Source organism: Bos indicus x Bos taurus, chromosome 11 (genome assembly GCF_003369695.1).
Source record: "Bos indicus x Bos taurus breed Angus x Brahman F1 hybrid chromosome 11, Bos_hybrid_MaternalHap_v2.0, whole genome shotgun sequence".
Lineage (NCBI taxonomy): Eukaryota > Metazoa > Chordata > Mammalia > Artiodactyla > Bovidae > Bos > Bos indicus x Bos taurus.
In genome coordinates, this window is record NC_040086.1 from 105,425,739 (window position 1) to 105,450,031 (window position 24,293).

Sequence of the window (24,293 nt, forward strand, 5' to 3'; positions counted from 1 at the left end):
AAAAGGCAGAGGAACCAGAGATCAAATTGCCAACATCTGTTGGATCATAGAAAAAGCAAGAGAGTTCCAGAAAAGCATCTACTTCTGCTTCATTGGCTATGCTATAGCCTTCGTGTGGATCGCAACAAACTGGACAATTCTTAAAGCGATGGGAACACCAGACCACCTGACCTGCCTCCTGAGAAATCTGTATGCAGGTCAAGAAGCAACAGTTAGAACTGGGCGTGGAACAGCAGACTGGTTCCTAATGGGGAAAGGGGTACATCCAGGCTGTATACCATCACCCTGCTTATTTAACTTATATGCACAGTACATCATGAGAGACGCCAGGCTGGATGAAGCCCAAGCTGGAATCAAGATTGCCAGGAGAAATATCAATAACCTGAGATATGCAGATGACACCACCCTTATGGCAGAATGCAAAGAGGAACTGAAGAACCTGTTAATGCTGGTGAAAGAGGAGAGTAAAAAAGCTGGCTTAAAACTCAATATTCAAAAAACTAAGATCATCACATTCGGTCCCATCACAAATAGATGGGGAAACAATGGAAACAGACTTTATTTTGGGGAGGAAGCTCCAAAATCACAGCAGATGGCGACTGCAGCCATGAAATTAAGACACTTGCTCCTTGGAAGAAAAACTATGACAACCTTGGACAGTGTATTAAAAAGCAGAGATATTACTTTGCTGACACAAGTCTGTCTAGTCAAAGCTATGGTTTTTCCAGTAGTCATGTATGGATGTGAGAGTTGGACCATAAAGAAAGCTGAGCACTGAATAACTGATGCCTTTGAACTGTGGTGTTGGAGGAGACTCTTGAGACATGTCCCTTGGACAGCATGGAGATCAAACAGTCTATCTAAAGGAAATCAGTCCTGAATATTCATTGGAAGGATTGATGCTGAAGCTGAAGCTCCAATACTTTGGTCACCTGATGCAAAGAACTGACTCATTGGAAAAGACCCTGAAGATGGGAAAGATTGAAGGAAAGGAGAGGCGGACGACAGAGGATGAGATTGGATGGCATCACCGACTCAATGGAGATGAGTCTGAGCAAGCTCCGGGAATTGGTGATGGACAGGGAAGCCTGGCGTGCTGCAGTCCCCAGGGTCATACAGAGTCAGACACGACCGAGTGTCTCCACTGAGTCTTTCTGTTTTGTCAATGAGTTCAGCTGTGTCATATTTCAGATTCCACATGTAAGTGACATCGCATGATATTTGTCTTTCCCTGTCTGATCATCTCTAGGTGCATCCACATCGCTGCAAATAACACTGTTTCATCCTTCTTTAGGGCTGAGTACTGTTCCAGTGTGTGCATGTGTGTGCCTGCATGCATGTGTGTGGGTGTGCGTGCGTGCACGTGTGTGCATGCATGCGTGTGCACGTGCGCGCGCGTGTATGTGTGTGCGTGCGCGTGCATGCATGTGTGTGTGCACGCGTGCGTGCATGTGTGTGCGTGCGCGCGCGTGTGTGGTGTGTGTGTGTGTCGCACCCTCTTTAACCCCCCACCGTCAGTGAGCACTGCGGCTCCTTCCCTGTTGTGTAAATAACGGCACTGCTGAGGACACTGGTGCGTGCATCTTTTTGAAGTAGAGTTTTCACCTTTTCTGGATAAATGCCCAGGGTACTGTTTTATTTTCTAAACGTTAACTTGATAAGACGGTTGTCTAAAAGCACCCTGGGGTCAGAGTCCCAGTCCTTAAGGATCAGTGCCCGAGAGACAGGAATGGAGTGTTTTCAAAATGAAAGGGGTGGGTCCGTGCCCACCCTCCCTGGGCCCTCTGAGGTGGCCCTGTGCTGCCTGGACTTTTATTTAGGACAATTCTGTTCACAGAAATACTACCAATGAAAACTATCCTGTGTTTGTGTGGTACCAGCCAGATTTTTCTAGTGGAAAAATAAAAAATAAAAAGACCTACCCGCCTCTCCAAAGTTACTGCCGCAACTTGGGTGAGTGCAGTAGAGGGCTCAGAAATCCAGGAAGTGCACATCAGCCTGTTGTAGGTGATCCTGTAGCCCACCGGGAGAGCTACGGTGACCTGGGGCTGGGCAGGAGGAGCCGCTGCGAGAAACGTGGGGGCTGATGGGAATGCTCTGTATTTGGGCTGTGTGGATTATCTGGGTGCACACATCTGTCCGTACTTATCACACTCTAAATGGCTGCATTTTATTGTATGTAGATTACACCACAGTAAAGTTGATTTTTAGGAATGTGAATGATAAACTTAACGATTTTCTTTCAACCTTGATTAAAATGAAAAAAAGCCATGCCCCAAAAGACGTCTTGGGACACTTGAGAAGGAGAACTTTATTGACAAAATAGCCTTGAGAACTCCAAGTCCTGGGTTACTCATTACTTTGCCCTGAGATAAGGGAGCGGGAGGCTGGCGAACTGGGAACAGGGAGCAGGGCGCAAAGGCTGACCCTCCTCTGTGCCCAGGCCTGCCCCGGGCACTCGGGGAGCAGGGTGCCCGAGCGTGGCCCGGCCTCCCACCTCCCGATGGCCACACAGCAGCACCTTGCTCACCTGCCCTGCAGCATCAGGTCTCTGCTGGAGAAGGGGACGGGTGCCCCTGCTTCTGGGTTCTCAAGGGGCGGTGCAAGGGTAATCTGTCAGGCCCCGGAGGTGTAATTCCTAGTGCCCACGAGGCTGGCTCTCGCCCACATCCAGGAGTGCTTCCGCTTTTCATCTGTTCAGGCCACTGTTGGACAGTTTTAATTCTTAGAAAGTTCTTCAGCACAAACCTCCCGTCGGGCAAGAACAAGGCAGAGCACAAGACGCAGACGAGCCTGCCTGACGACGTGGCCTAGACGCTGCAGTCACGGGCAGAGACAGAGCGCCCCTAAGGCTGCAGCTCTTCCTCCTCTGGCCCTGCTTTAAGCCGGGCACATCACTAAATAAAGACTACCCTTCCCAGCCTCTCTTGCAGTGAGGTTGGTCATGTGACTATGTTCTAGCCAATGGGATGTGAGGAGATTTAGCAAAAGCAGCTTCTAGAAAGTGCCCTGGAAGGAGAAGGCCCAGGCCTCTTCCCCTCCCACTCCCTGCCCCTGACTGTTGGCTGGAATGTAGTCTTGATGGCTGGATAAGGGCTGCCATTTTAAGCCATGTGAATGAAAGGCCCACCCAGCAGAACAGCAGTCTGTACCCTAATGCCACATACCAGCCCAACACCAGCTACGCTAACTTCAGGATGAGAAATACACTCTGTCTTGTTTACATATTATATTCCTTTGGAAAGTTTGTAGGACAGTTTGGGCTTGGCTCCCTTGGGTGTTCTTGTTCACAGGGTACCAGTGAGGGGCCCCCAGACATGAAGAGGCAGATTTTACCCACCAGGGGTAAACCTGGTCTCTAGGCCCCACCTCTGAGCCAGGCGAGAGTTCAGACAGGGAGAGAAGTCTTTTCCTCGGTCACGCCCAGCACAGACCCTTTCTGTGGAATGGAGGGCAGGGCAGGGAGATTGCCGTCCCAGGGCCAGCCTCCCCTGACCGCCGGAGCCGTGCCCACCACCGGCCCCCTCTGCTAGGGCTCCAGGCTCTGTGGATGCTCGACTAGCACCCACAGCTGGACCTGATGGTTCTGATGGCAGCAGTCTGTGTCTTGAAGTGAGTCACGTGGTGGCCCTGTCCACGGGGCTTGGGCTCATCCTGTGTCCTGCTGACTGTCCGCTCTTTGTGGCCCGGGGCTCTGGAATGTCCTTCCTTCCCCTTTTGACCATAAATAGGAGAACAGCACACTACAGCCAGTCACTCCACCAGGCCCGTGATGGGCTCACTTCCCCGGGGCCTGGTCCGGGTCTCTTTCCAGGGCCTGTAGAAGCCGTGATGGACTGTACCAAGATCAAGTCATCAGCCGCGGCAGTCATGACCTACAGTGCACCCTGAAAGGAATTCAGGATGAAAGCCGGGATAAGGCCCTTTGTGCTTTGGGAAAAGAGCCCCTTAGAGAGTTAGATATATTTCAGGAAAACTTGTGGACACATTCTTGCGTCTTTCCATACATAGAAAAACAAGAAAACCATCAGTGCTCCCAGCTACCTTCTACTGAAATGTGTGCTTGGCTGCAGCACTACGAGTGTTCACCATCCCCCCCAGGGGGCTCCCCCCACCCCCCACCCCCCACGCCAGGTCACAAGGATAGTGGCTGCTCCCTCACTGTTAGGGAGCAGCCCCTCACTCAGAGCTATGGGAAGCTGTCTCCGGGGCTACAGTGCTCCCTAAGATCCCGAATCTTCAGCTCAGGACACTGAAAATTGTACATTTTTCACGTCCATCAATAGGGTCAGCACAGCTGCCCCTTCCTTGGACCGCCGACCTGCTCCAGCGCCCTACCCGCCAGGCAGCGGCCCTCCGCGGCCTCCCCTCCACAAGGTGCCCCCCGGCCTGGCCGGTGCTGTCACCGGAGCGGAGACCGACCGGGGGCTGCGGGGCGCTGTCGGCCGCGGGCACCCGAGCCAGGCCTGCGCCCACCCCGACCGCCTTCGGCTCGAAACCTGACCGTCGAGTCCCGGCCCTCAGCTGCCCCGGGCCCCTCGGAGAAGACGAGGTCGCGGGCTGCGGGCCCGCGAGGGTGGTGCGCAGAGGACCCCCGGGGTCCGCGGCAGGCGGAGGTTGCGCGGCCCCGGAGCCCGGCCCCTGGCGCAGTGTCCGCGGCGGCCGCGGGGCGGCAGCACAGCCCGTGCCGCTGGCCTCCCCGCCCGGGTCCGAGCCGGGCCTTCGGAGCTGCTCGCCGTCCATGCTCGTGGGCGCCCGGCCGCCGGCGGCTTCGCCCCGACCCCGAGAGCCGGGTTCAGAGGCCACTCGCTTCCAGCCGTCGTCGCCCCTCGGACGCCGCGCGTCCTCTCCGGCCGTCTCGCCCCGTCCCCTTTCGCCGCGACCCGGGCCCCGGGGCACCGCCTCCGGGGGGGCCGCGTCCAACCACCCGGGCCGGGGGGGCAGCGGGGCCGTTCGGCTCCGCGTCTCGGCCCAGTCCCCCGCCTGCGAGGGGCACACCGGTGGGCGCGGGGTCGGGGGCCTCCAGAACCAGCCGGCCTCCCCAGGCCGCGACCCCAGAGCAAGATAACAGCTGGTCTCTACCCCGCGCACCCCTCGGCCCGCGAGTGGGTGCGCGGGGCAGGCGCCCCCGCGGGGTCTGAACGCAGAGATCGGGCCTCTGGGAGCGCCCGCCCCCCGCCCCGCCCCGGCCGGGCCCCACTGCCCCGCCGCCCCCCACTGCCTCGCCACGCCGGCTCCCCCCGCGAGTGCCCCCGTCCCGCTCCCCGCAGCCTCGCCGCCCCCACCCGCCGATCCCCGCCGCCCCCCGCCCCGTCCTCATTAGCATAGCAGCTGCTCGCCGAGCGGACCCGCGCGCAGGAAAGGGCAGAGGCCTCGGGAATGAATGGGGCCCGCGGCTTTGGAGGGGGCGCGAGAAGAAAGATCGACAGACGGACGCGAGCCGCGACGACCCGACGTACAGCCAAGCAGAAGAATGCGCCGGGCAGAGAGGAGGGGAGCCCGGGCCAGCCGCGGCGGGGCTGTGGGGGAGGGGCCTCCCCAAACCCAGGAGCCCCGGGAGGGGGTGCCCGGGAGGCCTCCGGAGGAGCCCTCGGCGGTTCCCAGACCTCCCGGCCCGCGCGGGCAGACTCTGGCCTCGGCCTTTGTTTCCCAGTTGTCCCCAGAGCCTGGCAAGCCGGGTGTAGGCCGGCCTCCTCCGGCAGGCTCCATGCGGCCCGAGGAGGCACTTGCCTCCGGCAGGTCAGAGCTGCGGGCCGCGGCCCTTGCCCGTGTGCACGCGGCTGAGCGCCCTGTGCTGACCGCAGGGCCTTTGCGGGGCAAAGCCGGAGGGCCCCCGGCCCCCTCGCCCTCCTCACCGGCTGCCTGGGCTCTCAGCTCTGACCGGCTCTGTCCTGGCTCCCACGCCCACTGGCTTTGGACATCACTCTTTCTGGCTGACCATTTGCCTGCATTTCCTGGTCTCTCTGGCATCCCTTCCAACAGTAAACACTTCCTGAGTTCCGCCGGGCTTAGGTCAGAGAGCCTGACAGTGGCCAGGAGCTGCCAGCAGTCCTGGCCGGGAGAAGGGCTCCGGCCCTGCCCTTGGTCGCTGGTCTGTCTGCCTCCTCCACGGCAGCCACTCCGGGGCTTCCCAGAGGCCCAAGGGCTGCCTGCCAGACCGCTCCCCCTGGGGTGCCCTGGCCGGCAGGCCTGGCCTCCTCGCACACACCTCACACGCACCGTGGGATCCTGGAGGCTGGGCTGCGGGGGTCACTGCACCTCTTTGTCACCCGGGCCACCAAGAGGCTTAAAGAGCTGTTCCCACATCCGAAGCCTGAGGCGGGGTGGTGGGGACCCCAGGTGAAGCGCTGGCCAACCCCCTGCAGTGAGCGCCCGGCCCTGACCACTCAGCTGGGGGCCTGCATCAGGAGCCTGCGCCCTCCCTTCTCCATTTGTTGATAGCTTTGACTCTTTCTCCTGCGGTGTCAGCGTGGGAAGTGGAGACGTGTTCCAGCCACTTGGGTGGCCAGGTAGTACCCAGGCCAGATGCCCCAACAGTGTCCAAATTCCTGCAGCGCCTTTTCCTTTGGGGCCAGGCACCCCTCCCCCCAGGGCAGATCTTCTCACTTGGCCTGAGTGGCCAGGTAGACACCACCTCCCCTGGGGGCTCATTTGCGTCAAATATTCCGTCCGTCTCTGTGGTGTCTTAGGAGGGAGCCAGACCATCGGCCCAATACCAGCCGGGGTCCGGGAATGTCTGTTTAACCAACTGAAAATTCCCTTGGAAAATCCTCAGGGCAGAACAGAGCTCGAGATGCAAAGCAGGAACAGGGGAATGACAATGGGTCTTTGTGTCTTGGGAACAAAATGTAGCTACAACCCTCCTGAGGGGAAGCCGACACCCTCAGGCTTCTGGAAGGGGTGTCTGAAAGATTTACAAGAACGAGTCACCTTGTAACTCCTGCATCGCAGTCAAGTTAAAACTTCGAGGCCTGGCTTTCAGTCCCCTCTGGGCAGGCTGCTCTTGCAGGGGGAGGAGGGCTGGGGGAGTAGGGGGTGGTTGTCCATCCCCTGCAGCCCCTCCTATACCAGCCCCAGGGGTGGACCAGAGTCGCCTTCGCCTTCAGGGTCTGTGCCCTGGGGTAGTGGCTGCTTGGGGCATGCTGGCCTTAACTCTCAGAAGGCACCAGGGATCAGAGGGGAAGAAGGGACCTTACAGTCATCAGAAGCTCCCCCACATTTAAAGGGTACCCTTTCTGTGCGGCAGGTGGTCCAGAAGAAACCCACAGTAACTGGGGGCATGGAGACAAGAGGCGTCTTTGGCAGGCTGGCTTTGGGGTGGGTGGGGGGGAGTTTCAAGTAGAACTCCCACGGGGAGGCCTTGGCTGCTTTGCCAGGAGCAGAGGAAGCGGCTCTAGGCACCCTGGGGTGCTCCTGCAGCTGGAACGTGGGCAGGCGGGGTCCTCACAAGCCCTGTGCGTGGCCACTGCGGTGCCTCTGAGCTCAGCCCAGAGCCAGCTTCCCAGGCTCTGTCTTGCGGTGGAGACAAGCCAAGTGCTGCGCGGTCGTCTCTGCAAACAGCACGTTGCAGCCTGACTCTCATCCCGTGCCAAGCCCAAGAACCAACAGACTTTTTTTTAATATAAAAAGATCAATGAAAAATTTATTTATAAATTTTTCATGCTGGGCTACAAGTCTATATCGTACACTCAGGAATGTGCTGCAGACTTCATCCAGTTAGAAGTGATCACACCGAGACCCATACACAGCTTCCACGTAAGCCTAGAAAGTCTTAACATTAATTAACATAATTAAGGTATTTGCATCTAGAAAAAATATACAGAAAAACTCCTTTTGGAGTAATCTGTGCCTCAGTTTCAATGTCTGCTTTTCACTGACATTATCAATATATTCTTCTCACACAAGGTTTTATAAAAAGCCACAGATGACTGCCCAAATCTGACCAGCCATGCACAAAGGGCCTCCACCCACCTGTGTCCTCAAGTGCTCCCCATTTTTGCACGAAGGGTCAGCAGCACTTCTACCCTGGGGAAGCCTCATTTAAATTTGAATAATTCAGCCTCCCTTTTATTTCTCAGGATCAAAACAACACGGGGTGTGGGGTTGCATAGAAAATTGGAACCTCGGAGACCAGGAAGGGCGCCTTTCGGGACTAAGAGTGACGCAGAGGGACGGCCTCCGGCCTGGGTCCTCGCGCGGCCCCTCCCGCCTGGCAGGGCTTTCGGATTCGAATCGGGTCCTGGAAGCTCTGGGAGGCTGAAGAGGGGTAAAGCGGCCCTTCAGCTCACTCGGCAAGTAGCACAAGAGATTCACAGTCTTATAGGCATTTTATAAAAATATAAATATGGGTACAGTTGCCTTCACAACGCTGGATACAACGCCCTTTAAAATTGGGTCTATAACCAAGATTCAAAAAATACACCTAAAACTTGGCTTAAAATATGTTAATATTTTATATTGTCATAAATGTTATGACATTTAATTGTGGCAAATCCATTTACTTTTTTTAAAAAAGTGTGCAATCGACTGTTAACTATAATAGAACTAACTAGGAAGGCTTGATCCCCACCTCCGTCACCGCCACACCCGAGCACCCAGGCTCCCACGGAAGCTCTGAAAACCGGCAGGCTTGGCGGATGGCGGCCTCTCACCGGAGAAGGCGGAGCGGGGCCCGGGGCTTCCAAAACTCACGCGGAATCGTGTGTGAGAGAGGGGAAGGCGGGGCGGGCGGAGGAGGGGAGCTGAGGGGGAGAAGCCGGAGAGGACGGAGCAGCGCCGGGGAACCATCAGGCTGGGCGGTATTTTCAGTGCAACCAAGAAATGACAAGACTCAAGTTTTTAGTTTTAAGACTAAAAAAAAAAAGTACATCACCCCGCCCACCCCCCACCCCCTTAACCACATTGACCACGCACAATATTTTCCAAACACAAAATTCAGGCGCACAAACATCACCCACAAATATGCACACACGTGATAAATAGTTTAGAGCCCCGGGAACAGCAGAGCGTCTCCTCCGTCGCGCGTCGGCCACGGGTCCTTCCACCTTCAGGAGAAAACTTTTCGAGCAGGAGGATCCGGTGTCTCGGGATTCCGAACTTGCTGGTGGCGAGACTCAAATTTCAAAGGGGCTGGGGCCCGCGCTCCTCCCCCACCCGCGCGGCGGCGGGCGGGGCCGTGGGAAGGGCCCCGGCCGGTCCCCGGTGGCCGCGGGGGGGAGGCGGCCCCGGCCCCCGGCCGCGAGCGGGCGGGCGGGCGCGGCCACCGTGGGCACGGACGTGCGCGCCGGACTCGTGGTGGCCGCGGGCGCCGAGGGCCGGGCGCACACCGAGGTAGTTGGCGGGAAGGTACAGCAAGGAGGACGCGCGCGGGGCCCGCGTGCAGGCCGGGGTCTGGACCGGCATCACCGGCCTCCGCCGGCGTACTTGGCCTTGGTGATGAGATAGAGCACGATGTCCTGGTGGCCGCCGAACGCGGCGATGTGCAGCGCGCTCCAGCCGTCGCGGTTTGCCAGGCGGATGTCCGCGCCGAACTTGACCAGCAGTTTCACTAGCTCCAGGTTGCCGTCGATGACCGACTGGTGCAACGCAGTCTGGCCCTCCGGCCCGAACGAGTTCACGTTGAACTCGCAGTTGGTCATGTTTTGCAGCAGCGACTGCAGCTCCTGCGTGTTGCCCTTGCGCACGGCCTCCTGGAAGATGCGCTGCGTCTGCGGCGCCGAGCAGGTGGACAGCTCGGCTTGGCTCATGCTGCCGCCGGGCGCGGGCCGAGGCTCAGCGCGGGCGGCGGCTTCGGCGCGGGCCCCCGGCTGCCTCGGGGCGCGCCTCGGCGCATGGAAGGCGCGGCGTCCCCGGGCCCCGCACGCCACCCCTGGGCGCTCCGGGCGCTGGGGGCCGGGGGCCGGCGACTCGGGACCCCCGCCACATCCAGCCGCGCCCGGCGGGCGGGCAACGGGGGCGGGCGCTGCGCTCGCGGGGCCGGCCCGGCCGGGGCAGCGGCGCCGCGTTCCCGGTCCCTGCGCTGTCGAGCTGCGGCTCCACGCGCCTCCCCAGGCGCCGCTGCACTCGCCAGCCCGCCGCGCCCCGGCGCCTTTTACCTCCTTTATATTTGCATGACAATAGGCGCCCGTGACGCGCGCGCCCGCCGCCCGCCCATTGGGCAGCGCCCTCGCGGGGCGGGGCCGCGAGGGGCGTGTCCGGCGGGGCGGCCGCGCGGCAGGGGGCGCTGGCCGCCGGTGGCTTGGGGCTGGGAGCCAGGTGGCCGCGGGTGGGCGGGGGTCCGCGTCTCCGCCGCCGCTCCTCCCACGCTCCCTCTAGCCACCCGGGGAATTCCAAGGTCCGCGCGCGGACAGACCAGGCCCAGCCCGGGGCCGAGCGCGACCCCGAGGGGCGCGAGGGCCGCCTCCTCTGGTTGGGTGGGCGCGGGGGCGGGGCTCGGGTGGAGACCCCCAGTCTGGCTCCCCGCTCCTGGAGTGCTAGCCGCGGACCCTCCACATCCCCAGCACCACAGGCGCTCCAGGGACGAGGCCTGCCCAGCCCGGCCCGTGGGACACACTTCCCCGAGGGAGACAACTCCAGGACACCACGCGGGGCCTTTCCGCTGGAGAATCGCTCCCCTGGGGGCCTCGATCACCCCGTTAGCTCCCTAACTTGACTGGCAAGAGGAGCCAGGCCCTGAGGTTTTCTCAGCCCCGCCCCAGAAGAAGAGGGTCTGCGGCCCGGGGCTGGGGTCGGTCTGGCAGTCAGCTCCTCTGCTGTGGAGAGGCCTGGCTCCTCTCCCGGGGCGACCCCATCGGCAGGAACTGGGCCGGGTGAGGCCTGGGCAGGTGAGCAGTCCCAGGTAAGGTGCCAATGCTGCGCTGAAAGGGAACTCTGAAATGACTCACTTCCAAGCAGTAAACCCGCTTTTTATTGACACACTAACAGTGCGGCCAAATTTCCTCATTAGAATTTCACAGTTTATAGCTCTGCTGTGGTCGCTGGAAATTAAGGAGGAATGAGCCTCAGAGTCGGCCTGGGGCAGTGGTGCTTCCGCAGCCACTGGAATTCCTTCAGAGGCCACTTGGTATTCCCAGGAGGCAGCTGGGGAGACCACCCTGTTAGGCCCCGTTTGGTGATGAACTCGGTGGGTGTCTGTCCCTAGGCCTGGAGACCCACGTGGGTGAGGCGCCCGCCCCCGCTCCGTTACCTGGGAGGAGTCACAGCCAAACCACTGGAGAAACTAGGCAAGACCTCAGACCCTGGCTGCCCCTGCTTGGGGTCCTTCTGGTGTCCAAGGCCACCCAGGCCCCATGCTCTGTCTTCCTGAGGCTGGTGGTCCAGCCCCTCTGCTCAGCTCTGCTCCCCACTACGCAGGTGGTTATGCCCTGAGCTGAGCACAGACCCGGCCCAGGCCCTGTGATCAGCCTGGCCCTGGCGTGACTGGGGTGCTGCTGCTTTGGGGAGCCCCTCCTTTGCCCACTTATCCTGCAGAGACACGTCCCTGGGCCTACTAAAGGGGCCTGGGGTCAGTGGCTGCTGAGCTGATCACCTTGAGAGTGGGGGTCCCTGTCCACTTCCAGCCATCCTCCCCACCAGCCCGAGACAAGCTGTGGTTGGGAGGGAGGCCCTGGGCTCTGTGTACTCAGGCCCGTGTTCGCTTCCGGAGTGGGGAGGGGTGACCCTGTGTAGAGCCAAGGCCTGTGGGGGACCCCAGCCACCCCGCACCCGCTGCCCGGAGCAGCACGGAGGGGCGGCTACTCTGAGGGCGGATCTGCAGGCAGGACCTCCTCCTGGTTGCCTGTGCTTCTTGTGTATCCGCTGGGCTCGGCTGTGCCCAGGCCCATCCCCAGAAGGTGGTGGGTTCACAGAGCGAGGCCCCACCCAGGTGGGGGGCTCAGGCCCCCCTGGCCTGGAGAAGAGCGTCTGGAGACCCCGCTGGGCCCGGGAGCAGAGCCTGGGAGAAAAGTCCCATTGACACCCGCAGCGGGCGGCAGACAAAGGGGCCCTGTGAGCTCAGTGTGGGAACGTGAGGCCCCCACCTCAGGGCATGAAATTGTCAGCTCGGTGCCCCCGGGCAGGGACGGTGCGGCCAGAGAGGCCACAGGAGCCCAGCCTGAGGTCACTGCCAGACCCCCCTGGCCTCAGCGTGGGTCAGACAGGTGTAGCCCTGCGATCACCCGGCCCCCAGCCCTCTGCTCATTTGTGGTCACCCTGTCTGCGGGGAGCCCATGGCTCCTGCTCCTTTGTGGCCGAGGGGAACTGTGCCCGGGGTGGCTGTGGTCCACACACCATGTGCCCAGAGCTGCCCTGTCCAAGGACAGGACCGGAGAGGGGCGTGGGGAGCGCTGGCTCCCGGAAGCACTTCCTGATGTTTGCTGAAGGACGTGTCCAAAAGGAGGACATTTGTTCCAAATGATGTGCTGGGCGGGGAGGCGGGGGTTGGGGACCCCACCAGGCCCTGTCCTGGAGCTCAGAGAAGCCCCCAACGTCTGTGGCATTCCTTGGTGATGTTGTCACTTCCACAAATAGGCAAGGGGCTCACTGGCTGGGAAGGAGAAGCCCTCAACCTTGGATCTGGGGTGACAGGCCCAACGCTGACTATAAGGCTGGACCGACGTCCTCCTGGGAGCTGGCCCAGGGGTGCGACCCCAGAAGGAGTCCAGGGTTGGAGAGGGCGGCCTCCTCCCCCAGGGGACCCCTTTCCTTTAGAGGCTCAGAGCAGTGGGCACTGGGAAGCTCCCCGGCTGGGGAGGGCTGGGTGGGGCAGCGGGGAGGACCGTGCAGAAGGGGCACTGGCCGGAGCCAGGAGGCCGAGGCCACCTTAACGCGCTCGGCAGGGGAGGGAGGCTGAGCGGCCGCGGGCCACGGGGCGGGGCCTCCAGCTAATTCATTAAAATGTGTCGGGGAGCGTGGGAAAGAGGAGAGCGTTTCTTCCCAGCAGCCCAGACACCTGGTAGAAGGGCGCGAGGATAGAGATCAAATAACAAACACCAGCCCCGGGCCAGCGGCCGCGGAGGAAGGAGCCCGGGGCAGGAACTGCGGCAGACAGTCCCCGTGGCCTGGCACCCGGGCGCAGCCCACCCTGCTGGCCCAGCGTCTGACCCCTAGCCCAAAGTGGGCCCGGGCGGTCACAGGGCTTGGAGGGTGCTTCCCGCAGGCCGAGGGCCGGGGCTTGGACGGGCTAGCAGTGAGCCTGTGAGTCCCCGGACAGACGGACCAACGGACACAGCCAGCCTGGCAGCAGAGGGCGGGAGGCGGGAGGCAGGCCCGGCGGGGCCGTGCGGCCTGAGGACCGGGTCCTGCTCAGCTGTCCTCTCCTCTCTGTGGAGTGCTGAGCGGGGCTGGGGCAGACGCGCCTGGGGGCCTGGAAGGACACGGCCTGGCCCCGAGCCTGTGGCCCTAGCCAGGGCCGTGGGTCAGGGCAGAGTCCCCAGGACGCAGCTGGCTGGGACCCACCCCCAACCCCACTTCCTCTTAACCCTGCAGGGGAGGAGTGGTCGAGGCTGCTGTCCCAGGACAGGACGTGGGGCCGGAGGTCTGGGTCCTGGAAGCGGGACCCCGGCTGCAGAGGGTCCCTGCCCCCACGGGGGCCCGTTCACCCTGGCACGCCTGCTCAGCCCAGGCCTCGTGACCCCAGGGGAGACAAGAGCCAGGTGGGCAGACTGGCCCCACACACCGCCCTCGTCCCTGGGCGGGCTGTCCCATCTGTGGAGTGTGCCCTGGCCCAGCGAGGCCCAGCGTTGCTGGGGGGCTGAGTGGGTCCATGCCCGGCACATGGCCGGGGCTACACCCCAGGGGCCTCAGAGGCCACAGCCGTCCCTGGTGTGGTCAGGAACACGGGGCGGGACAGAGGGTGCAGACGCCCGGCCCCGCAGCCAAATCTGCGCTGGTTTCCGCTCTGGGAGCGGAAGGACAGGAAAGGGATGTGGGCCAGGGTGGGTGCACATTCCTGGGGCTGAGCCAGGGGGAGGCAGGCAAGGGCAGGAGGTGGTCTGGGCCCAGGCCTGCTGCTCGCAGGAGCCCCCCGCCCCGAGTGCCGCCCCAGGCCCCCAGGGGGTCAGCGCGGGGTCTGAGCCTGTGTCTCCCTGGGCGAGAGGGCAGATACTTTCTGCCTTGTGACGACAAGGCTCCAATGCACATGTGTTCAGGGCCTTCTACACGGCAAAGACCCGAGCGGGGGCCGCCCAGCCTGACGGCAGAGGCCCCGCAGGGTCACGGCTTGGCTAGGCGGGGGCCTGTCTGTCCCCCAGGACCCCCTCCTGTGCTCGCTGGAGTCTGAAGTCCCGGGGGAGCCCCACGGCCGGCTTCGCTGGGGGAAACCAGGGAAGACCCTGTCCCGGGACCTAGGGGCCTGGCCCTCATCCTGGGGGGTGCATGGTGGAGGGGGCGACGGGAACGGCCACAGCACAGTGGGGGGACCCCCACCTCCCACCTACTGAGCTCCAGCAGGTTTGGGGGGCCACCTGGGTCCAACCCTCAGGCTGCGAGGGGCTGGCGAGCGCAGGGCGGGGCGTGAGGGGAGACCAGAGGAATGAGCCCACGGCCACCACCTGTGCAGCTTCTGCACTTTTAGTCCGGGCAGCCTAGGCCCCGCTCTTAGGAGGGGCCGCTGGCTGGGCGGGGGGCGCTCTCCAGGATCTCTTGGAAGTTGCTGGTGACTCGGGCCAGGTGGGTACCTTCCCAGAAGACTTTGCCACAGCCGGGGCAGCAGTAGAAATGCCGCAGCCCGGGCCGCCGCAGCACGCCCGCCGGGACGCCCGCCAGCTGCAGCCGGGTGCCATTGGCCAGCGTGGCCGGCACGTGGGTCTGTAGGTCTGCGTCCTCCAGCCAACGGCAAGGTGGGTCGTAGGAGCAGTGCCCGGGGGCCTCCTCCAGGGCTGAGTCTGGACGTGGAAGCGGTAACCCTGAGCCCCGCCCTCAGGCAGGCAGCCCCCACCCACTCTGCTTGGTGGCTCCTCCCTCAGCCCCCAGCCGCCCGCCCCTGCCTCTCCTATTAGGAACCCTCTGGGTCACGGGGGACTGGCCTCTTTCTTCCCGGCCCTCCCTGGCACTGCCCTCCCCTTGGGGCACAGGCCCATTCCCTCTCCCCCATCCTGGGGTTCCAGATGCTGGGGCCCCTCATGTCCCTGGCACGTGGCCCAGGGCTCACCTGTCTCCTGCTCACCATCGCTGTGGGAGGACTCACTGCCTGTCAATCAAGGACGTCAGGGTCAGTCCCAGGGAAGGCCTGGTGGCCCCAGCACCCACAAGGCACCTCCGAGTGCTCAGCCCCCACCCTGCAGGGAGAGGGCAAAGAGCAGGGGCCAAGATGCTCTGTGCCAGCCCAGTTCCCTCCCATGGGAACTCACACCTTGGGACATTCTTGGGGCTCAAAGGTCCTTGGGAAACAAGTTCTGGGCACAAGATCGGCTGATTAGGGCACTTGGGGGCCTGAGAACCGCGGGCCGGGCGGGGCGGGGGCGGCCCATCCGTGGCGATGAGCAGATAAGCCCACTGCCAAGAAGCGCGTTTCGCAATCAACCAGCATGGGGCAGGGCGGGGTGGGCAGAGGCCCAGGGGACTGCGGAGGCTCGGGGTGCAGGAGAGACCCCGCAAGAGGCCCCACCCCTGCAGAGGGCCCTAGCCAGCAGGTGGGAGAAGTGGCCCCAGGCCCACTGACCCTGGTAATTTGCTCAGCAAACATCACCCTGCAGATGGCTCCAGATTAACCACAGCCAGAGTCTGAATGGAGGTGGCCCCCCCCGCCCCAGTCCCGCTGCCTCCATGGGGCCCAGCAAGGCCATGACCTCAGGCCTCACCTGACAGCCCGAGGGGTGCTGCCCAGGGCCAGGGCGAACCTCTGGTCGGGGTGTTGGGGGCCCTCTATGGGGGCCACTGCTCATGCCCTGCCCCTCCCCCCTGCCTCAAGCAAGTTGCAACCGCGCTGCAGAGGGCAGAGAGCTGCTCAGGGCTGGACACTGGCCATCACCAGTGCACACCCACCGTGTGGGTGGCCCAAAACCTTTGAGGGATGCGGGCAGGGCAAGTGCGACCAGCAGAGAAGATGGTACCCAGGGGCACCAACTGTGCAGAGGGGCCCGGGGCACCCTGTGCTCAGGCTCCCCCCTCGGGCTGTCCCAAGAGGCCCTGCTTCCGTTCCCGCCGGCCCTCCACACAGGGAAGGTGAGGCTGGGCCCCTGATCCCGACACCCGGGGCTCGCCTGCCTTCCCGGCGCCCAGGTTCCCCAACGTTCAGACTGCTGCTTGGCGAGGCCCGTGGTGCAAGGGCCGGCAGGCGAACATGTGTGTGCACATGGCTGAGCATGCACAGGCAGGCGTGTGAGCGTGCATGTGCCACTGAGCATGTGTCTTTGCCTGAAAGGTGCATGTGTGCGTGTACACTCTACGAGCGGGGCGGGGTGACTGAGCAGGGCCCACTGGGGAGAAGGTAGGGACCACGAGCCCAGGGGCCCAGAGGGCCTGCGCGTGCAGGTCCCGTGGGCCAGAGGCCTCAGTCCCCTTCCTGGCCCTGAGCACTGGCCACCCCCCCGCCCGCGGGCACCGCCCTGGCGGCCCAAGTGGGTCAGCCCAGGAGCACCCAGTGGCAGGGCCACGGCCCACAGACCCCATGGAGCCCCACTCACTGGCACCACCAGGGCCTCCCAGGTGGACGCTGAGCCGCACCAGCTGTTTCATCATGTCCTTGGAGACTTTCAGGTACTGGTCACAGTTGCAGGCCTGGAGAGCAGAGGAGGCGCTGGGGCTGCGGGGCATTCTCACAGCCCCTCTGCCCCTAGCCCTGTGCTCCCTGTGGTTCTGGCCGGGCCCAGGGGGTTTCACAGACACATCTCCCTTCGTCTCGCCGCAGGACGTGGGGCACACCACCTCCCGGGAGCCCTCCTGCACTGCGTGGGTTCCAAGCCAGCCCTGGGCGGCCTCTTCCAACTCCTGAGCCCCTGCAGGACTCTGCCACCACCCAGCGGTCCTCCCCAACCCCAGAGCCAAGCCTGGGCCCCTGATGGCTCAACACTAGTGGGGGACGGAGGCCCAGCATTAGAAAGTCAAGGGGGGGCGGCCCTACAGCTGCCCTGACTCCTCAACCCATTTTGGAGCAAGCCAGGGCCATTCCGGTGTCCATCCTTCTGTGACACCTGGCCCCACCTGCCCCCAGGGGCTGGCACCATCTGGAGCCTGCTGGGCACCGAGTGTGTGCAGGGTAGGAGCCCAGCCACGTAGGGTCCTGGTCTAGGATGTGCAGTGAGCTCCCGTGAAGACCTTGGCTCAGCCCCCCCGATCTCACCATCCCAGGGGTGGCATGGGCTTCCCGATGCGGCTACCCCATCATTTCATGACGGCCACTTCCTGGCAGGGGTCTAGACACAGGATTCCCGTGGCAGGCAAGGTGGGCCAAACAGGAGAGCAGGGTTGGGGGGGCAGGGGACTGACCAGCTGGCTCCCAGACGGGCACACAAAGGCGCCCTGTTAGCCATGGGGTGAGCCGGTCCACGGGAGGAGGGCTCCTGTTTGGTGCTCCTGGCACCCCCCTCACCTGGTGAGCCCTGTCAGTGCCCTGGAGGTAGAGTGCCTGGGGCGGGCAGCGGCGGGGGGCCCTGGAGCCATGGTGGGGGGCTCCTGCCCCGCCCATACACGCCCTCTTTCCCCCCAAGCCTTTCACCACAGAGCTCGGCCTCCAGCATCACAGCCAGGGGTGGGCAGGTGCCAGATGGGCAGGGCCGATTTCCCAGAGCCCCCCGAAGGGCCTCCCCTCCCCAGGCCAGACTCTGGCACAGGGAGACACCTGGGTGCTTCTCCTGTCTGGCTGCAGGTACCAGGGCCAGCAGGGCAGGAGCGTGGGCAGGGTCCCGGCTGCACGTCAGGCCCGTGGGGACTCCAGGCCCAGCCAGGAAGGAGCTGGAAAGAGGCCGGCCAACTGGTCTCTGGGCCGGGCTTCTGCCCGGGGCCCCCCGAGGGTCAGCACCAGCAGGTACGGGAGCCCAGTGGGGCGGGGTCCTCTGATGGGGTCTGCGGTCTTCCCAGCACCCGGGGGTATGCGCCTGGGGCGGGGCGCCAGCTCACGCTGAGTCACGCGCAGACAAACGCCCGGTGCCCCGCGAGGCCCGCCCCACCCTCGGGAAGCGCTGGTGCTGGTTTTCCCACGGCCGCTGCCCACGGCCGGCCCTGGCGGTCACCCCTGCCCCCACTGCCACGCCCAGCTGGAAGAGCCGGTTCTGAGCTGCCTGCCCGCCCCGTCTTGTGGTCTCTGTCTGTAGGAGGGCCCGTACTCAGGGCCTCCCTGTCCATCTCCTGTCCACCACAGGGTCCAGCTGCCCTTGCCTGGCACTCAGAGCGGAGCCGGGGGCTGAGCACCCACCCAGTCAGGGGCTGACAGCCCGTCCCCCTGCCCCATGGGGGAGGACGGCTCCTCCAACCCCCTGTTCTGAAGGGGCTGCCCAGCGGCTGAGGAACCTGCTCACGGTCACCCATCCGGTGGCCGGGCGCCCCCACCTGGCAGGGCCTCAGCCCACTGTGCGGGCGTAGGCAGGTGACATCTGAGCTGGGCCCACTCCCTGCAGGGGCTGTGCAGACCCCAGGCTCAGATGTCAGCAGATCTGGGCAGACACCAGCGGGGGGCTGTGGATGCCCTGGACAGTGGTCTCCTGGGTCCCTTGAGGTGTCTGAGACCCCATCCAGGCTGGGGGCCTGAGGGCAGGGTGGGCCTCCACCCCCAGAGCCTGGTCAGGCGGGTGAGTGGGGGAAGGAGGAGTGGGCAGGCTCCTGGCTCCCCCATCCCGGGGTCCGCCTGGGCCTGGTTCCCACGGCGCCCAGGCTGTCGAGCTCATGCCCACTGAGCCGACCAACTCCAGTAGGACCGAGGCCCTCCTAGGCAGGGTCTGGAGCCCACCGTCAGGGAGGCTGCCTCCCCGGGGTGAGGCCGCCAGCAGGGACCGGCCCAGGGGGCTGGTGGTGGCTCAGGACCCAAAGCCAGGCAGGTGCGCTGGGCAGCCCGCCCTCCACAGCCCTAGGAGGGCGGCGAGGGGCTGCTCTAGCCACTTCCCTGGGAGGCATCCGAGCCCTCGATGGGCCTGGTGGGTCTGTGAGCTTCTGAGACAGAGCTGGGGAGGGGCAGCTGAAGAGGTGCTGGGAGCCTGTCTGCGAGCAGGCCTGCTCTGAGCTCTGAGCCCAGGAATCCCGGCCGCACTGGCGGGGCAGTGACTGCACCCAGCAGCATCTGCCGAGAGGAGGTCCCGGGTCTGTCCCAAGCCGTGTGTCTCCAGGCACGCCTGCTCCCACCAGCCCTGGGTGCACACACGCCATGGCCCACGGTGCGTGCTGCGCCGCCGGCTGGGGACCGCTGGTGCACTGGTGTCAGGGGCGGAGGGGGGCTGCCAGTGCAGGCCTGGCCGGGCCACAGAAGCCAGCGGGAAGGCCAGGCGTGGGTGCCAGGGGCCTTACCCTCACCCATGCTCCTGCCCACGGGCTGAGCACAGCCCAGTGCAAACTGCCTGTGAATACCCTCAGGCCTCCACCAGTCCTGGGCCAAGTCAGGGGCTGGGGAGGGGGTGCCGCCAGGGCACAGGGCGTGAGACAAAACCAGCGCTCCTGAGGCGGCAGGACCGCAGGCTGGGCGCCTAGTGGAGGGAGCCACTTCTGAGAACCTGGGCAAGGCTCCCTGCCCTGCCAGCGGCAGGCTGGGACTGCGCTCCCTGTAGGCCGGCGTCCTGGGGACCCCCACAAGCCCCGCTGCCCACCCCCAGTGAGAGCCAGGCCCTCCAGGGTGGGAGATGTGGTCAGGCTGGTATCCAGGCCCTGGAGACCCCACAGGCAGGGAAGATGAGGGCTTGGGCTGAGAAGCTGTGACATGCTCTAGAATAATGCCCGTTACATACTCATTTACAGCAAATTTACAGCAAAGCGTAAAAAAGCAGAAAAAAATAAACATCATCTTCGCACAACCACGCGGCGAGAAAAGCACGCGTGGGGCAGGGGGTTGCCAACGCCTCTCCGCACACTCTGCACTTGGCAAGTGTCTTCCCTCGCGTCAGAGGCCTGGGGGCGCAGCGGGCCTCAGCTGCAGGACACCAGCGTGTTCCCAGGCCCCGGGCCCCACTTGCTCCCTGCCAAGCGTCCCCCGCCCCCCATCCTCGCCTGAGGTCCTGAGACCGCTGGGTCCAGAGGCCCCTCGGGCCGGTTTGTGCACCATGACCCCCCAGAGCTGCCCCAACAAATGGTGCTGGGCGCAGGGACAAAGGGCTGGTATGAAAGACCCCTGGGGGCGGGGCGGGCCTGACACCCTGTGCACGGACTGGCGGTGAGGGAGGAAGCGATTAGGCGCTGCCTGGGTCTGCCCTCCACCTCGCTCTCCCACGCTGTCCGTCGGCTCTGGAGGGGCCCCGGGTCATCTGTCGGCTCCGAGCGCCCAGGCAGGGCTGCGCGCCTCCTTCCAGACCAGCCGCGGCCCAGGGCTGGGGGCTGGGAACCCTGCTGCCCCTCCCCCGCCCCGGCTGAGCCCTCAGGCGCTGAGGGTGGGGGGCGACCCCCTCCCCACCGGCACACTTTGGGGCGGCAGGGCCCAGACCAGGCCTCCCAGGAGGTGTGGGGTTGGGGTAGGGCCTGCTTGGGGAGGTCTGAAACCCCAGCCAGGGCTCTCCTGACCCGTGAAGCAGGCTCCAGCCCCCCGCCGGCGCCTCTGTCCCCGTTGCTGGAGACCCAGGCTGGCAGCCCCGCGGGGCCGCTCCGTGCCTGCCCCGCCCCCCGGCCCAGGGAGGTCAGTTCCCACAGGCCCGGCCCCTCCCCCACACGGCCACGGCCCGGCCCCTTTGTGGGGCCACAGACCAGACCGGGTGGCGGAGGACGGGCCTCCGGCGCTGTCGGCACCCCAGGGGGCAGGGCCAGGTTGGGGGCCCGGAGACCCCGACGGGGCCAGGTCTGGGCCGGCGCGTGGACCCTCTCTGCACGAGGGCGCCTTGGAAGCACCCAGGTCCTCCAGGTGCAAGAGCACCCGCCTCAGCGCGGCTGTGTGTGTCCGTGTACGCACGTGTGTCCATGTGTGCGTGTGCCCCTGTGTGCACGTGTGTGTGTGTGTGCATGTGTCCATGTGTCAGGTGAGGACACGAGTCTGCAGGAGTGGAGGTGCCCTCCTGTGCACGCACACGCACACTCGGGGAGCAGAGGTGTGTCCCGGGCCTCCACTGTGGGGTGGGAGGAGCCGTGACGGGAGCACTGCCTCCGCAGGCGGATGGGGAGGGGACGGGCACTGGGGACAATGAGAGGAAGCACGTCTGGTCCTGCGGAAGATAAGCACGGGTCCGAGAAGCAGCCTGCACGACAGGGGCCTGAGTAGGGGCAGCCCAGCCAGCGTCGCCCCGCCCACCCCGGGCTGGGGTGGGTCTGAGCCCCGCCCTCAGGCTCCGCCGGGCTGCAGGCTGTGCTTCTGTCGGTCGGGGTCCCTCCTCGCCCCACTAGTGCCTTGATCCTCTCAAGCCGTCCCCTCCTCTCCCAGCCGCAGTCCCACTGTGTGGGGACAGCGGGCTGACAGCTCAGGCCGCCAGGATAAGACTCCACGTCCGCTCACCTGGATGCACGTGTCCACCCAGGCCCGCGGAGGGCTGTGAGCATGGCCCAGACGGGTGGAGAAGTCCCCCTGGCCCCTCATACCCTGGCCCCTCACAGTGGACAGTCGCAGCCCTGGGGGTGGGGGGCGCACAGGGGCCGACACACGGGTCTCAGACCACTGGTGGGAGTGTGCTGGCTGCTCCCGTCCACAGGCTCTGTCCTCGCCTTTGCCAAGTCCAGCGACAGGCCGCCCAGGCCCTGTGGAGGAGCAGCGGCAGTGAGGGCTGCCCCGGACCTGCTCCCATGCCGGGGGCCCCAACGCGGGGAGGGGGTGTCGCAGAGCTCACTGTTCCCAGGGTACAGGCAGGCATGGCCAGGACCCCCAGTGTCTCTGAGGCCAGGGCGGGTGGGCAAGCCACAGGTCCCAGGTTCACTCAATAGAATCTGGGTCAGAGAATGCGGCGGGACTCGGGCCCTGGGGCGGTTCCCCACCCCTGGGGCCCCCTCAGTCTCCCCTGGGCGGCGGGTCCCTGGGCCCCCACCCGAGCAACGCCCGAGGCGGCACACAGCCCCTCCCGCGGCTCCCGGTTACTCCACCGGGCACTATGCGCCCCTAGGCCCCCCGGGACCCCACTGGGAGCACAGGAGACCCCTCCCTCAGCACCTCCCACCCCAGTCGGCACCCAGCCCTCCCAGCGGTCCCCCCGGGCGGCCGTGCCCCTCCGCCGTCCCCAGGAGCCCGGGTGGCACCCCTTTCCCGGGGCTCCCCGGCACCCCCGGCGCGGCAGGCGCGGGCAGTTCCCAGACGGGGGAGGGGCGCGGCCGTGAGAACCGCCGGCGGCGGGCGCGTGGGAAAGCGGGCGGAGGGGCGGCGCGGGGGGCGGGGCGCGCCTGGGAACGGCCCCCGCCCCCGCCGGCCTTTGAAAGGGCCACTCAGGGCGCCCGGCCCGGATTCAAAAGCAAACGGCCGCCCGCCCGCCCGCCCGCCTTCCCGCGCCGGCGGGGCCAAGGTGGGGCGGGGGACCCCAGCCGCCCAGGGCCGTGTGGGAGCGGGCGGGCGCCAGCGGGCGGGAGAGGGGTGCGGGCTGGGGAAGTCGGGGAGGGGCCTGGCCCTCAGACAGCGGGGGTCCTGTCAACCACAGACCAAGGAGGGCATGCCCCAGAGTCCTCCTCCAAAGGATGGTGGTACTCCGGGAACTGGGCTAGGGGCCTGGAAGACTTCCTGGAGGAGGTGGCATCTAAACTGGGGCTTGACAGGCCTGGTGGACAGAGAGCCTGCTCAGGTGCTGCCACAGCTGGGGTGACATGTGGGATCCAGTGAGGTCAACAAAGGCTGGCAGGAGCTGGGTAGCTGGGGGTACCCAGCCCTTCCCTTCCTGTCTCTCCCAGGGCTACTGAGTCAGGCCAAGCCGGAGAGGACCCCTTTCCACCACTAACTGCTCTGCCCAGCCCAGCTCCTGCACTTCTCGGAGGGACCCCAACAGTGCACCTTCCCCCGCCCACTGCCCACCTTCTCCTGAGGCACCCCCCTGGCCCTGTTCCAGGCTGGCTGTGGGCTCACGAAGGCCCCCACCTGCCCAGGTCAAGACCCCACCAGCCGTCCTGGCCCCTTGGAGCCCTTCGGGTCCGCCCTTTCCCCAGATGTGCCTCCAACGACTGGCCCGCTCAGGGCGGTGGATGGGCGGAGGGGCTACCTGGGAGGGGGCGGGAAGGGGCTCTCCTCCCCCCAACTACTCTGTGTGGCCAGGGAGGGAAAGGTGGCCAGGTAGGGTGGGGTGACATGTGCCTCTCCTGGCGCCTGCCCACCCGCGGGCGCCCCCTGCACGGGCCATCTAGCCAAAGGCCACTGCCCTGTTAGCACATGGACGGACTTGTCACTGCCTGGCAGGCCCCACTCTGTCACCCCGAGGACCCTCCAGCACCCAACCAGGGCTGCCCACCCCGAGGCCCCGAGCCTGTCCTGCCTGCTCCATCCAGGGCTGAGGGGACAGTGGCCAGGCCCCTGGGTCCGTCTGGCCCTCGCCCCAGCAGCAGGGGTGGGGTGGGTCCCCTGCAGAAGCATCTGTGGGCAGCGACTGGACACACAGGGCTGCTGGCGACGAGCCTCCCCCTGCAGACCCCGAGGCCTGTGTTCACGGGCTCTGGCTCCTCAGCTGTGAAGTTTGGCCTCTGTGGGAGGGTGTCTCCCGCCCTGCAGCCAGCCTGGCCGCGGGGGACCCTCATACTGAGATGGGCCCTCTTCCACCCACCCTGCTGCTCTGACTGGGCCCGCGTGCTCCTCACCCTGAGGAAGGCAGGTCCTCAGTGCCCTGCCCTCCCTTTCTGTTCCTCTCGAGCTCACTGAGCGGTGGGTTTAGAGCTGGCCTTTGACATGTCTGGGCTTCCCTGGTGGCTCAGGCATTAAAGAATCTGCCTGAAACGCAGGAGACCTGGGTTCGATCCCTGGGTGGGGAAGATCCCCTGGGGAAAGGTATGGCAACCCACTCCAGGATTCCTGCCTGGAGATTTCCATGGACAGAGGAGCCTGGGGGGCTACAGTCCATGGGTCACAAAGAGTCAGTCATGACTAAGGGACTGACACTTTGACACGTCCGGCCAGTGGCTCCTGCTGGCTCCGTGGCTGGCTCAGGCAATGACGTGGGCTGGGGGGAGGGTGCAGAGGAACAGGAGCCCCCAGACTCTCGGGTGCCCTCCTGCTGCCCCAGGTGCCTTACTGACCGGGCCTGAGGATGGAGCCAAGGGTACCAGGCGGCCCCCAGAGGCCTGTCCTCTCCCGCCCACAC

General features: G+C 64.7%; 2 protein-coding genes and 1 long non-coding RNA gene across 5 annotated transcripts in view; all 3 read right to left on the minus strand.

Annotated features, from left to right (window-relative positions):
• Window positions 1-2,287: 2,287 nt before the first annotated feature.
• Window positions 2,288-6,075, minus strand: LOC113901919. The gene is made up of 2 exons (XR_003513589.1): window positions 5,856-6,075; window positions 2,288-3,887 (listed from the first exon to the last, which is right to left on the minus strand). It is a non-coding gene; the product is annotated as an uncharacterized LOC113901919 (long non-coding RNA).
• Window positions 6,076-7,623: 1,548 nt separating this feature from the next.
• NRARP (NOTCH regulated ankyrin repeat protein) lies at window positions 7,624-10,075 on the minus strand. The gene has a single exon (XM_027557000.1). The coding sequence runs from the start codon at window positions 9,744-9,746 to the stop codon at window positions 9,402-9,404; it is 345 nt and encodes a 114-aa protein (XP_027412801.1). The 5' UTR covers window positions 9,747-10,075; the 3' UTR covers window positions 7,624-9,401.
• An 808-nt stretch (window positions 10,076-10,883) lies between these two features.
• The window catches only part of EXD3 (exonuclease 3'-5' domain containing 3), a 77,486-nt gene continuing 64,076 nt past the window's right edge, over window positions 10,884-24,293 (minus strand). For all 3 annotated transcript variants that reach the window (XM_027556970.1, XM_027556971.1, XM_027556972.1), the window contains 3 exons: window positions 16,602-16,695; window positions 15,128-15,166; window positions 10,884-14,861 (listed from right to left, as the gene is read on the minus strand). In XM_027556970.1, the coding sequence (XP_027412771.1) occupies window positions 14,575-14,861; window positions 15,128-15,166; window positions 16,602-16,695 (420 nt within the window). In that variant the 3' untranslated portion in view covers window positions 10,884-14,574. The remainder of the gene's footprint in view (window positions 14,862-15,127; window positions 15,167-16,601; window positions 16,696-24,293) is intronic.

What these genes read in the sequence shown, in the direction of transcription:
- NRARP (XM_027557000.1), bottom strand. Translation starts at nt 9,746, where the DNA reads ATGAGCCAAGCCGAGCTGTCCACCTGCTCGGCGCCGCAGACGCAGCGC.